This window comes from Pangasianodon hypophthalmus, chromosome 6 (assembly GCF_027358585.1).
Source record: "Pangasianodon hypophthalmus isolate fPanHyp1 chromosome 6, fPanHyp1.pri, whole genome shotgun sequence".
NCBI classification, from domain to species: Eukaryota; Metazoa; Chordata; class Actinopteri; order Siluriformes; family Pangasiidae; genus Pangasianodon; species Pangasianodon hypophthalmus.
In genome coordinates this window covers 30075785-30089289 of record NC_069715.1, presented here as the reverse complement: position 1 = coordinate 30089289, position 13505 = coordinate 30075785, and the positions used below count along the sequence as shown (strand labels likewise).

At 35.6% G+C, this 13505-nt stretch overlaps 1 protein-coding gene across 1 annotated transcript in view; it reads left to right on the top strand.

Annotated features, from left to right (window-relative positions):
- The window catches only part of luzp2 (leucine zipper protein 2), a 92177-nt gene extending 78987 nt beyond the window's left edge, over positions 1-13190 (top strand). The window contains exons 8-12 of the mRNA XM_026913330.3: positions 661-735; positions 978-1145; positions 6701-6802; positions 10856-10930; positions 12182-13190. Coding sequence (XP_026769131.3) covers positions 661-735; positions 978-1145; positions 6701-6802; positions 10856-10930; positions 12182-12274 — 513 coding nt within the window. The 3' untranslated portion in view covers positions 12275-13190. The remainder of the gene's footprint in view (positions 1-660; positions 736-977; positions 1146-6700; positions 6803-10855; positions 10931-12181) is intronic.
- Positions 13191-13505: the final 315 nt, after the last annotated feature.

The window sequence follows — 13505 nt, the reverse complement described above, 5'->3', positions numbered from 1 at the left end:
CTGATCTTAAACTTAAGTGTATTTTTCCTGCGTGATATCAACTTGAGTGAGTTTCAATTCCAGCGCCACTGTCCGACAATGTGATGTCACCACAATATGTCACGCTGAAATTTATGTTTTGTCTGTAAACACACTCAAACACGCTATAGAATCTCATTTGAGGCCAATGTTAATTATTAATTAATTAATTAATAATACAATTTTTTGCTCAGAAGACATCAGAGGAGACGCAGCTTAATTAGAAACATTGCTCTTCAAGAGGAGTGATTTTTTAAAGATATATTTATAAATGAACTTAAACTGATCATGATAATTTATGTATAAGAGATGATATTTCTAATGAGGCTTATTGTATTGAGCTCAAGCGTATTGACAGTTGTCATGCTAACAGGTGTAGACGTAGCATGCTACATAAGCTGTCAAACAGTTATACCATTCAGAGTAACCCATATTGCTGTACAGTGTGACAAACTTGTGACATATAAGCTGGTTATGTCAGTTTATTACACATGAAATGATAGCTAAGACTGTACAAGACATTCTTTCTATTTTTTGTCATTTTTTACTTTTTATTTGACTTGGATTGCTACAAATTTACAATTGTGACATTAAGACCATGTCTATAATAAACACTAATAAAACTATCGGTCTTTTGTGAAGGGTCAGCAGCTCATGGACCTGGAGAACAAGCTACGAGTGGCCAAAGAGGAACTGGAGAAAGCAGCGCTGGACAAGGTGAGAAGAGAAATGATAAAATCTCTCTTTCACTATAAGCTGTATATATTTCAGGATCAGACTGTCCTCAGATGTTCTCGCACATTCTCCACCTCTCACCTAAGGACAAAATTTAGAGATTTTTATGATTTTTACTGCTGAGAAGTGCACAGAGGAAAGAAATGAGCTTGATATTAGAATATTACAATGATGTAATGTTTAGAAATGTTTCTCATCCATTTTTTTGGCATGATTTGATTTAGGAGTCCCAGCTGAGGGCTTTGAAGGACACGGTCCATATCTGCTTCTCATCTGTCCTACAAACCCAGACGGTGGATTTACACAGACTGCCGGCCACGCCCACTCACTTGATGCGATACTCTCCGTTTGTCAATAACTCAAGAGTCACCTTCAGGGAGCCGCACATGAAGGTACACTACAGAGCTGTCTAATTCAGCATTCTGATTGGTCAGGGGCTGTTGATTCATTTTCTATAACAGCAGCTCTGACAGCAGTGCAGGTTCATATTAATACACTCCTTCTAATATGTTTTCGTTTCTATAGTAACAGCTCATTCACAGGGACTTGTACAGTGGACAGTCTACATAAACAGATTAAGAAACTTGTGTAATCATTGATACGTAAGGAGATGTTTATTTAACATTTATGGAAGGAGTCTCCAGTGTCAGCGCTTTGTAACAGTCAGAGGTAAAGCTGTAACTTTAATTTTTCCGACATCTTCAGGACAGAGGAGTTTACGCTTCTTTGCAGTTTCTCTGTAACGTGACAAGCTGCATTTTTTTTGTCTTATTAATTTGAAGAGAGAGAAAAAAGAGAGGCTGGTGAGGGAACGACTGTTTATAGCTGTTATAATGTAAGGTTACTTGTTTTGTGGATGTTCCACAACATTAAATGTAACTATAAATGGATTAAAAGGATGAAATTCTTTAATACATTTAAAAAAAATAAACTTGTTTACTTGTTTCATGGACATTCCACAACATTAAATGTAACTATAAATGGATTAAAAGAAAGAAATTCTTTAATAAATAAAAAAAATAAACTTGTTTACTTGTTTCATGGACATTCCATAACATTAAATATAACTATAAGTGGATAAAATGTATGACATGTCATTCGTTAAAGAATTAACAATTGTAATAATATATTGCTGTAGTGTAAGAGGAATAAAACACCTCAGGACATGCTGTTATAGGAAAATAATCAACAATAATCACGGTGGTAACAGAAACTACTTTTCCTCTTCCGTGTGAAAGAAACATTACTTCTTATCCATTTTGAGATTCATATTGCATTGAACTCCTCTATTGAGAGTCTGATCAGCCCAAAGCTCCAACAACCAATGATGGTAAAAGCCTAAATCCAAGCCTGAGCACACACACACACACACACACACACACATACGAACACACACACACACACACACACACACAACACACACACGAACACACACCCACACTGTCTGTATGAGTGAAAGATTCATTAGCATGAGCTTTTGGGGAAAGTGTGAGTGGAACATACTTCATATTTAATAAGCCTTGAGAGGAGAAAGCTTTTGTGACCTGTTAGTGCACCACGCAACTTTTACCGAAAGCTTTCAAGGTCTGTTCATGTATTTATATTTGTTGTAATATTTATAGAAGCCAGGCAATTCTTAGAAACACTCCAATTTACAAGACATTCTTGTGCAATACAAAGAATTTCCAGCACTTCCTGGAAAGTATTGGCTTCAGACATCAAGCTATAGTGTCTGCACATCTACAAATTTCAGAGTCCTCTGATAATTACAGACGAGAGACGATGATGAATTTGATTTCCTCTCAGACTCTCATTCCTTGCTGTTCTTGCTGCTAGTCACAGAGGGTTTCACACTACGCGAATTCATCACCGAGGAAACCAAACATGCTTGAGAATATCAGAGTTATAACACTTTACCTGAACCTAGCATCATAAAACTGACATAAACACTTGATATACATGTCATGGCAGTCATACGCTGTCGTATGTGTGTATAACAGCATCAGGTTAGGATTAAGCTGAGATTTTCTCAGCAATTAAAAAAAGCAGTGAGAAACAACCAATGAAAATCTGCGAGGAAATTGACCTTCTGTCATGTGCAGCAGATCCCTGAATCCGATTGATGGTCCTTATCTTCATTATCTATTTGTGTTTGAGTGCGGGGGCAAAAATGCAAACACAATAATAATAATAATAGTAATACTTCTATAAGAAATGATTTGGCATGTCAAACTCAAATAGGAAAAAAAACAAACACGACATGATTCCTGGCTACACACAGTATAAACACAGCTGTATTTATTTGCACTGTACCTCCAGTTCTCTTTGCAGAACAGACAGTTCTCACTGCTCATGTCTTCCCATCCAATACTTCCTCCACATTTTCTTTCCATACAAAATCATGACAAAGAAACAAAGTCACATTATTGATAGCTTTCACATTTATGTTCGTAAGAAAGATGGATTTGGGGATCAGGGGATTGGTTTGGTTTATGAAATAGTAGAGTAGTAGATTCACAATAGATTCTACTATTGTTTTTTCATCACGTACCAGAATTATATTTGAATGCCGCATCACGTAGGTGATAAAAGCACCGAATTTTAGAACTGGTGTTAAATTATTACTGACTGTGTCTTTTTAGCAGGTCATTTACCTCATCCATATTTCAGTCTAGGACTGCCAGAGGGCTTAATTGTGACTATATTATAATCTAAATTATATAATATAAATGATCTACTATACAATATAGAGGTATATGAATATTTGATGCTATATCCTTTAAGCTAATGCACTATATAATTGCTTTGTTTAGCAGTATTAGTCTATATATCTGCTCCAAAGCTCATAAACTGCACAAATTGTCCTTTGGATGTCATGCTGTGAGTGTTAACACTGATTAAATATGCAGAATATTACTCTGGAAGTACAGAAAACAGTGGCTTGGAAAGCCAGTGATGTGAAATTTGGGTGTTTGAAATGAGCAATAAAATGAAGTTTAGGCTCCTCTTGTGGCCTTAAGGCTCATAAATAAAGATATTGTGCGGTAATACTGTGGTCTGAAGTGGACAGGTGTGAGGAATATAAGTGATGTCAGACATTACAGGTGCAGAATCAGATTAATAGCAGGATGTTTTCCAGTAAACGTAAGTTAGTGGCAGATACACAGGAGCCTAAAACAAAAAAATGATCTGAAGACAAGTTCCTTTGTGTTTTAAGTTTCTTCTGTATGTTGTAAGTAACATGCAAGAACCCAAGAGGGATGGAAGGATCCATTCTGAGATTATGCATTAGACTTGTGTGATATATCGATATTTACACGTTATCACTCAAAAATGCACCAAAAGAGCAGTCTTCTTCTCCCCAGTAAAATGACAGATGAGATGAGCTCTCCAATATTAACAGCCTCTCGCTTTCTGCCATGGTGAATATTTTGAGTTCATTGATGTGAAATAAAATGTATTAGTATATGTTCAGCTTAGCTAACATGAGACAAGTATATATTTAACCTCGGTTAAATATTAATATTTCAGCCCAAAATGGTCAGAAAGGCTCTTTCAGGTTTTTAGGTGAAAGAAAGAAAATAAAACCTAAGATTTTAACCTAAAAAAAGATTAAATAGGCTGATGATGAAATATGAAATATAACATTTTACAAATAATGTTAATGTATTTAAATATGTTCTCCTGCTCAACACAATGATCATCAACAACATCAGAGAAAATGTCGTTCATGTGGATGTTAGACAACCAAGAGCCAAGTGAACCAAGTTTCATTAACGCACATGCAATTTAAAATCCACCATCCCAGTTATAGAAAATGAAACCATTTATTGCAATATATATTAAAATGGAAAAGAGCGATCAGGGAAAATTAATAATCGCACAAGCCTACTTTGCATACTAGAGTACATCTGCACAATCCAGATCTTTAAAACCTTTTTTTCTTAAACATGGGTAAAGTGATTGAAAACATTAATACATGGATTCTGTATTAAAATCATCATCAAACGTTTCAGTTGTTAGTGTGGCGGCAGCTCGGGTGTGGGATAAAGCACATGGATGAAAACCTTGTGATGACCAGATCGCTGGAGTTTTACTGCAAGTTAAAGATGGTTTCTTCAACAATCATTGAATCACACAAAAGACCAACACCTGGTGTGTTTCTGAATCGATTTTAGATGCCGGTCTGACTCGAATCAAGCGCAGCAGATAGATTTTGGTTTTAACCAGCACCTACAGAACATGGTGATTGTTATGCTCTGAGTCTGCTGTGAATTCTTTTTTTTGTGAGTTCACACAGGCCGAATGAAACGAGCCAGCAGGAAGTGTTTAACCCGTGGGCCTTGAGTCTGACAAATATAGTCTACATTCTGCACCCGAGAGCTTTGAATCACGCTACACCAATACTTATTCACTGGAATCACCAATGAACACTGCATTTCTATTCCCCCTGCACCGGGGAACTGAAATGCACCACAAAGCAAGACGGTACCTTACAGCTAAGCTGAGATTACGTGTAAAGCAATAGTACAGTTTTGAATCAAGTGAGATGTAAATTGGTATTGTTCCCGTCAGCGTTAAGTGCTAGACAAAGGAATTAAACTAAAATGAATCCATACACCACAAACAGCCTGTGTACAAACACATTATAATTCCTCATGAGTTCCAAACCATTTGTTTGGGTTTTACTTTTTTCTGCATTGCTTTAAATAATCCTGTTCCTTTGTTTTTATTATAGAGATACTATTTTAATCCCATCTACAGATTTGTGAAAAGTCATTCATTATTATTACAGCTGAGGCTTGTTGATTAATTTTCTATAACAGCAGCTCTGACAGTAGTGCAGCTGCAAATCTCAGGTTTTTATTAATGTTCTAATACGTTTTGGTTTCTATAATAACAGCTCATTTGTATAGCGAACGCATCACATAATCATATGTTTAAAAAATCATTGATATAGTGGAGTTTACTTTATGTTGAAATGTGTTTATTTAACATTTACAGAAGGAGTCTCCAGTGTCAGCGCTTTGTAACAGTCAGGGGTAAAGCTGTAACTTCAAGTTTTCCCATGTCTCCAGGACAGAGTTTACGTTTTTGATTTTACGTTTTGTCTTGTTTTTTTTTTTGTTTTGTTTTTACAATAAAGGTAGATTTTTTGAGTATCTAGGTTAGTTATTTCACTTTACAAAATAGATACTGTATGAAATGATGCTCCTATATTACTATACATAATACTGTTTTATTTTTGTTAACCTAATTTAAGTTAAACTCAGCCTCAGCAAGTAATCTAAGTTTATCTCCAAAATGAAGATAACTAATAATAATAATAATAATAATAATAATATTTAAAAAAAAGAAAAGTGTTTGTTTTGAGTACAGTGGTCTCACACTTATGAAGTTCATGAAAATGATGCATTGATTTAAAAGGCAATGACTGAAATGAATCGATGCAAAGTTCAATTTTTTATATAAATCAATTACTATAAAAAAAAAGGGCAAAGAACTGGTATATAAAAATAATTGACATTTAAATATTTCTTATCATATCATAGCAGATTCAGTGGTATTGTCGAATATCGAAGCTTTGCCTTATTAATCGAAATTGTATCATGTGGAAGTCTGAGTTTCACATCCCTAATAATTACTCATAAACTGAAGATATATATTATTAGTATATGATGTCCTGGAAGAAAAAAAAAACAGTTGTTTGTATGGCTGTCCCTTGTAGTTAAAGCAGCTCAAATATAGCAACAGTAGCTAAGAGGTTAATTTACGACAGTAGCTAAGAGGTTAATTTACGACAGTAGCTTGGAGTTGCAGACCGACTGGTTTCAAACTTACGTGTAAACACTGGAAAGGATTCAGTAGCTCACGATTTCCTTTCTCCCTCCTTGACAGAGAGTATGATTGCACTGAAATTGTATTTCTTTCTCATCTTTGCTTCCAGGACATCCCAAAGGTTCCCAGAGTCACAACAAGTAAATCTCCTGTGAACATGGAGCTAATGAGGAGAGACGGTACAGGAGTCAAGGCCTGCCAGATGGTAAAGGTAAACGTTTAGTGCTATTACATTTTAATAGCCTTTTGTATCCTAATATGCAGCTCATTGAGTTTCAGGGCATCTTTTTGGCATCGTAAACCATTCGTAATTCTGCTCTAAATGTCATTCCCTTCTGAAATAGATGCCAAACCCTCGCATAGATCAATACGTGACTGATTACAGTAAAACCACTCCGTTTCTCTAGCAGCATGGGAAATTATCGGTGGCGGGTACAGATGTGTATATTACTGCTAAAAAGTTTGAGGGCAGATATTGAACTTGTTAAAAAGACATTTGTTTGTAATGGATAGTCACGAACACTGCTTGTTTTTATATTCCCACATTGTCCCCGAGTTGACAAATATCCTGCGTCTCAGCCTGACAGTGTGTGATATGAGGTTCCCTTGTTGGTGAGGTTTAAAACAGAATGAGGAATCTGTATCAATATGTCACAGTACAGACAGATACAGAGCAGCAGAACCGAGAGAAGAGCAGAGGCGAGGAACATAGCGCAGAGGAGATTCATCTCACTGAATAGTGACATGACGTTATCAACCATACTGACAGAGCTGTGTCTAAGGGCCGTACTCAGAGTCGGTGGATTAACTCCAATATTTACGCGGGGAAAATTCCTCATGTTCATCTTCAGGTTACGCAGATGCTCAAGCTGATTTTCTGGGTGCGCCATTTTGATTATGCAAAGACCATTTTGATTATGCATGTAGCTCACGCCTCCGAGGTTGCCAGATTTCTGTCCAAGACGAAGTTTTACAACAGCGTCTAGACCATAGCCTAAACAACTTGGAGAAAACAAATCCGGGATATGAACTGTGCACTGAAGCAAGAGTGAAGGAAACACTATTTTTTTTATTATTGTCAAATGTTATATGATGTAACATAAAAGCAAGAGACTATTTATAAACGAAAAATAACAATACTTAATATGATGAATAATAAATCTAATAGAAGTGTCGTTTACAGACAATATATTGCTGCATGAATAGTGCTAGTCATAATGATGACATTAATCATGGTTTAATTTAACAAAATGGCTTCCACACTCATTATTCAGCAGCATACAGAATAGCACTTGATCCAGCACATCCTATTATTTTACATTTTATTATTTTATAGATCATTCTCCAACAGTTAATTGTGCACACAACTTAATGAACTTAATGATGAGACATTAATCAAGGTCTTGAAATCGTAATGTGTGTGTGGGATGGAGGTGATTTTATCATGCTTTTAATTAGCTATTTTGATTTGGTGAATTACCACAATAATGCCGATTTTTGTGTTAATTTGATGCGCTCTCCTGTAAAGAAAACTTTGAAGAAAAGTGCTGATCTGCTACTCTTACAGCCCACTTTAAGTTCGTTCACTGACACTGGAGACTCCTTTCTTAAATGCTAATTTTTAACCTGTTATCAGTGGAGCGTCCCCTGTACGAGTCCCTGTGAGTGAGCTGTTACTATAGAAACCATAGCATATTAGAACAAGTGCATTAATATAAACCAATTTGCAGTAGCAGTACTCTCCGAGCCGTGCTGTTAGAACTACATGTAAAAATATACGCTGGTGGTTGAGAAAAAAAAAACTTCTAGTGTGAAAGCATCCTTAATTGGACAACTCCCGAGTGCACGATGAATTACCGGCATTTTTGCCAATTAAATAGAAACCACAAACTGGAAATTAAAATATCTCCAGCACATACATGTTTTTTTTTGAGATATACTGTCATATGAGACCATGACTTCTTACAAGCACTTATATTAGTGATCTTATTGAAAGAATTATATGGCAGTGAATAGAAGAGAAGATTTAATATTTAAGAGTAGCAAAGTGGCAAATGAAATAAATTTCACATTCCATTTGATATAAAGTGAAGCATACAAAAGTGTATGAGTGGAAATGAAGTGTAAAGCGGTCCTTGAAGATGCCAATGTGTATATTTGGCATATTTAAAAGACTTTATACTGTATCTTTTAAATATGCACACATTTTATGACTGTTTGGCACCATTTTAAGTGGAAGTTATTATTTTGTAAGTTGTAACACTGTAAGTTATTAGTTTGTCTTTGTATTTGTCTAAGTATTGAGGAATCATTACTTCAGACCTATTGATGTTTACGCATTTTCCACAAAAGCTCCACATTTTAACATTGGAGTACGCTGCTATGAGTTATCACTCAAAAATACACCGAAAGAGTCTTCTTTTCCCCTCCAGTAAAAATGAGCCAATTGATTTATGAATCTGGGATGATTGACAGTTGTGTAATTGTCGGTTTTGTCGTGTATTTGCACTTTATGTAGTCCTGTGCACTGTACCATGGTCCTAGGGAAATGAAATTTCGTTTCAATGTATACAAGCTATACAGAGGACTGACAATAAAAACCACTTGACTTGACTTTTACACTCTGATATTAACTGACACTTCCTGGAAGCCCCGCCCCCTCTGGCTCACTTCACATTCCTAACATTTCAGTGTTCTCATCTCGAGTCGATTTTCCCGCTTGAAAATGTATGCACTGATGCAGCATTCTCTGTTTTGAGTTCATTAACGTGAAATAATATCAATAAATACATGTTTGACTTAGTTACTGTAACATTAGACAATAATATAGCTAACATCAGTTAATGATATTCATTCAGGACACCACTGAAAAGTTTCGTTCAAGAAATGATCAAAAACAAAAGATTAAAAAACTAATTTTAAAGGTAATGATATTAGAAAACCCTGTGTACTGTATATACACACACACACGCACACTCTATTTTCTATCTTAAACAAATGATTTGTGAACAGACTATATCTAAAAGCACTGCGTTTTTACCCCGACTACGCATTATTACTCTTCGGGGTTGGCAGGTCTGAATTTTCTATGAAATTCCCAGCTGTTATCTGATCTTCTGGGAGCTTTGATCTATTGGTATTTATTAAATCTACTTTTTATAGGAGAAGAGAATTAAATGCTCTTTAACCAAAGGGCTGGAGGTCACTCTTCATTCAGAAATAATATAAAGCACATTTCCAATGCAACTTTAATTATTTACCGAGCCCATAGACCACCTGAGTGAATGATTTTAATGCCTTCAAATTAACATGCTCTTAAGTCTGCATTAATAACACTGTTATGAAGAACTACGCGAACCCTTTGAACTGTCTACAACTGAATGTGTGCGTCGTGAATGTGTGGGTAGCAAAAAAATAAATAAATAAATGATTTGTTTGCAGTATACAGTTAAACAATTACAGTATCCATCTTGAACCGCCCATTAATAAGGATAAGCGAGGGATGTTCTGTCTTCTCTACTTCATGTAACAAATCACATACAACCTCTAATGTGACCTTGCAAGTTTTTACATAAGCTTATAAATTCTGGAAGATTCAGAAAAGATTTATGAAATTTTTCACAGCAGTATTCAGACCTCAGACGTAACTACAGATTTAGGCGCTGTTCAGAATTTACATGAGAATTACATTCGCGTGCAGGGCGGAGTTTGTCCAAAAACAGGCGTGTCTCATCTACACTCGATTCTTACCTTAAGTGCATTTTTCTTGCATGATAACAGCTATATTAATATTACATTATACATAACTGTAAATATTAATTAATTAATAATATTGCAGCTTTAAAGTCCATTGAAATGACTTCAGAAGAGACATGACTTTTAAAACAGCAATATATTTGCAAAATATTAGACTTCCATTCAATGTTTGGGTTTCTCATTCATAATTCATACATCATTCGCATTTTCTGTCTGATTTTTTTCATGTTTAAATGGGAGTTCTTGAGTGAAGGTAGTGCTCTAGACATTTTTGAGAAACCCTTGAAAAACCCAAGAAAATCTGGCAACCGTAGAGGAGTGAACTACATGCAGGTGATTTTAATAATCTGATTGAAATTTTAAAAAAGCGACTTAAGCACGCGCGTAACCCGGCTCTGAATATGAGGAACTTTCCCTGTGTAGATACTGATTTTTGGACTGAAGTTTTTGACTCTGAATATACACCATGATATGTTTTTTTTCTGAAATGTTCCATTTCAATGCTCAGGTGGGTGCTGAATGTTCCCAGAATCAAACTGAGAGAACATCTGTGGAGAAATCAGACCAACCTGCGCACCACCAGGTACACCACCAGCACAGCATAATAATAATAATAATAATAATAATAATAATAATAATAATAATAATAAATCACTTCACCATCACTACTTAAATTCTTTAAATAAATATATACATATTTTCTTCCACTCAGGTCACGTTTTTTATTTTATAGCTATAAAATTTAATTGTGAAACATATTTTACAGATGTTTTGAATGTTTGTGTGTTACCATGATGAATGAGTCACTTTGAAACTAAACAAAACCTGAAAACAAAAATGACTTCACCTCATAACGCTACATAACCATGTCATATACAGTATGTATCATGACTCTTTATGTCCAGTTGACATAACACAATATGTCTTTATGTCAAAGTTAATGCTTTATAACAGTAAATATAATATACAGATATAATGTTTTGTTGTGTTATATAAAGTTTTATTAATGTTTTGAGTGTTATGTACTTTGATGTCACCCCAATGAGCCAATCAAAAAGGAGTATTGTCTTTAGCCATGATATAAAACACTGTATATTAAGACAGGTTTAATAAAATGAATATCAAAACAATATGCTAACTAGAGTGGACGTAGGGAGAATTAGCATATGAATTAGCAGCTTCGTGTTCCCGGTAGTGGTCAGTTTTACCAGGATGTGCTAATGTCATGGATATAAACTGTCATGGCGGCTCATGTCATCTTCTCTAACTGATTTAAGGCATACAGCTGTTATGTCTGTCTTATGAACATGTTAGCAAGAGTTATTTCTAACATAGTATACACTATTGTAGTTTTTTTGTATGTACTTAAGTAATTATTGTAGATGTAGTAAAATCTGCACACTTTCTTTACACAGCTGATGAAGAACTTTTGTCTGAAAGGCATGTTTTTGGTACTCACTGACACTGATACTGAAATAAGTAACCTTTTTAGTATTCATCAATCAGGGACGTCATGGAACATTTTATTTCACTCCGTTTATGTTTCTCTGGTTTAAATTGCAGCCATGAATAGTGCACATGTGTGTTTTCATGCATTTAGGCTACTAGACTCATTATTTAATATGTTAGTGAGGATATTTTAATAAAAATGACATGAATTTTGTGTCGTCATCACACAGTACCACCTGGTATCGGACGTTGGGATTGGCACGTTTCTTATGGATATAGCGAAAGCTAAAATGACCACAATGACCTATTCGACTTATTTCTTATATTTTACATCTTCCCTTCATTTCTCTAATGATTTGTTATTTCCTCTACCTCACCTGTATAGCCGGGGACTCTGGAACACACCGACGCACAGACGTCCGTGAACAGCGGGAAGATGGAGGGAGGAAAAAAGACACAGCTGGACAAACACAACTGAGACACGACTAAACAACACAGCTGGATAAACACGACTAAAAGACTTGGCAGATTTTTCCGTGTGGTATCAGTTTAATCAGTTTAACTCCCCTGACCTGTCACTCACAGAGAATAGAAAGCACACACACGCACACACACTGACACACACACTGACACACACACACTGTAAGTATCACTGCTATTGTAGAGAAGGAACCTCAAATGTCCGAGTTTGACCTGAGATCCAGCAGCTTAGTACAACGGCATGCACTATAGACCTTTAGGTTTCTCGTTTATAACCGTACTGGTCTTTTCTTTCTTTCTTTTTTATAATAACACGTCTGTTATTTTATCCTTTTGAGTTGTTTGGGATTTCTCCAGAGATTGTGGACATCTTTTGATTTGTGGTATTTGTAGTTGAGAACTTTGTGGACTTGCACCACAAGCCGGAGACACATTCACTCGTTGAATCACATGCACGAGCTTCTAATTCACTTCACTCTCGGCCACAGTTTGCCGAAAGTTGATAAAAGAAGCAAGGATATGGATCTGACATCACACTGGTTCTGTTTTGAATTACCCGGTACTAAAATTCCTCTTAAATTACGCAAGAACTGTTGAAGAGCGAAGATATAAATGTAAAGATTTGGTTCTTTTTTGTGGTGGTGGTACTTTTAATTTAAACTCTTCCCTTTTCTGTATTCTGAAGTCTTAGTATAAATCGAGTAAATCGAGTTGGCTGGCCAACTTTGATCACTGAACAACCTGAAAGCTTTTGGTGCAAGAATTTAAAGAGAAAAAGGAAAAAAAAAACAGACTCACAGTGAGTCGTCTCCCTGAGAATGATGTGCCATGCACTGAGGACTTAATCTACTGCTACATGTCTCGGTTTCTCTACCTTCCTGTGTCCTTTCAATAAAACCGTGATTTTCACTAAATGTGTGAATAAATGATTCTTTGTGGAGAAAAAAAAGAAACAAGACTCATCACTTGTCCAGCAGACTCATGCGTGGATTTGCTGTGTGTCCGGTTTACCTTTTCCCAGACACTCTGTAAAGAATAAAAAACTGTGTCATGCTGTTACAGGAAATGAATCAATGACAGGGTGATGTGATGAAGCAGAGTTACTGTTTCCGCACTAAAATAGATTATTTTCCTACAACGGCACATTCCCAAGTGTTTTATTCCTCATATACCACAGCAGTTTATCAATGATAACAATTTTTATTTATTAAAGCATGACATACTTTATA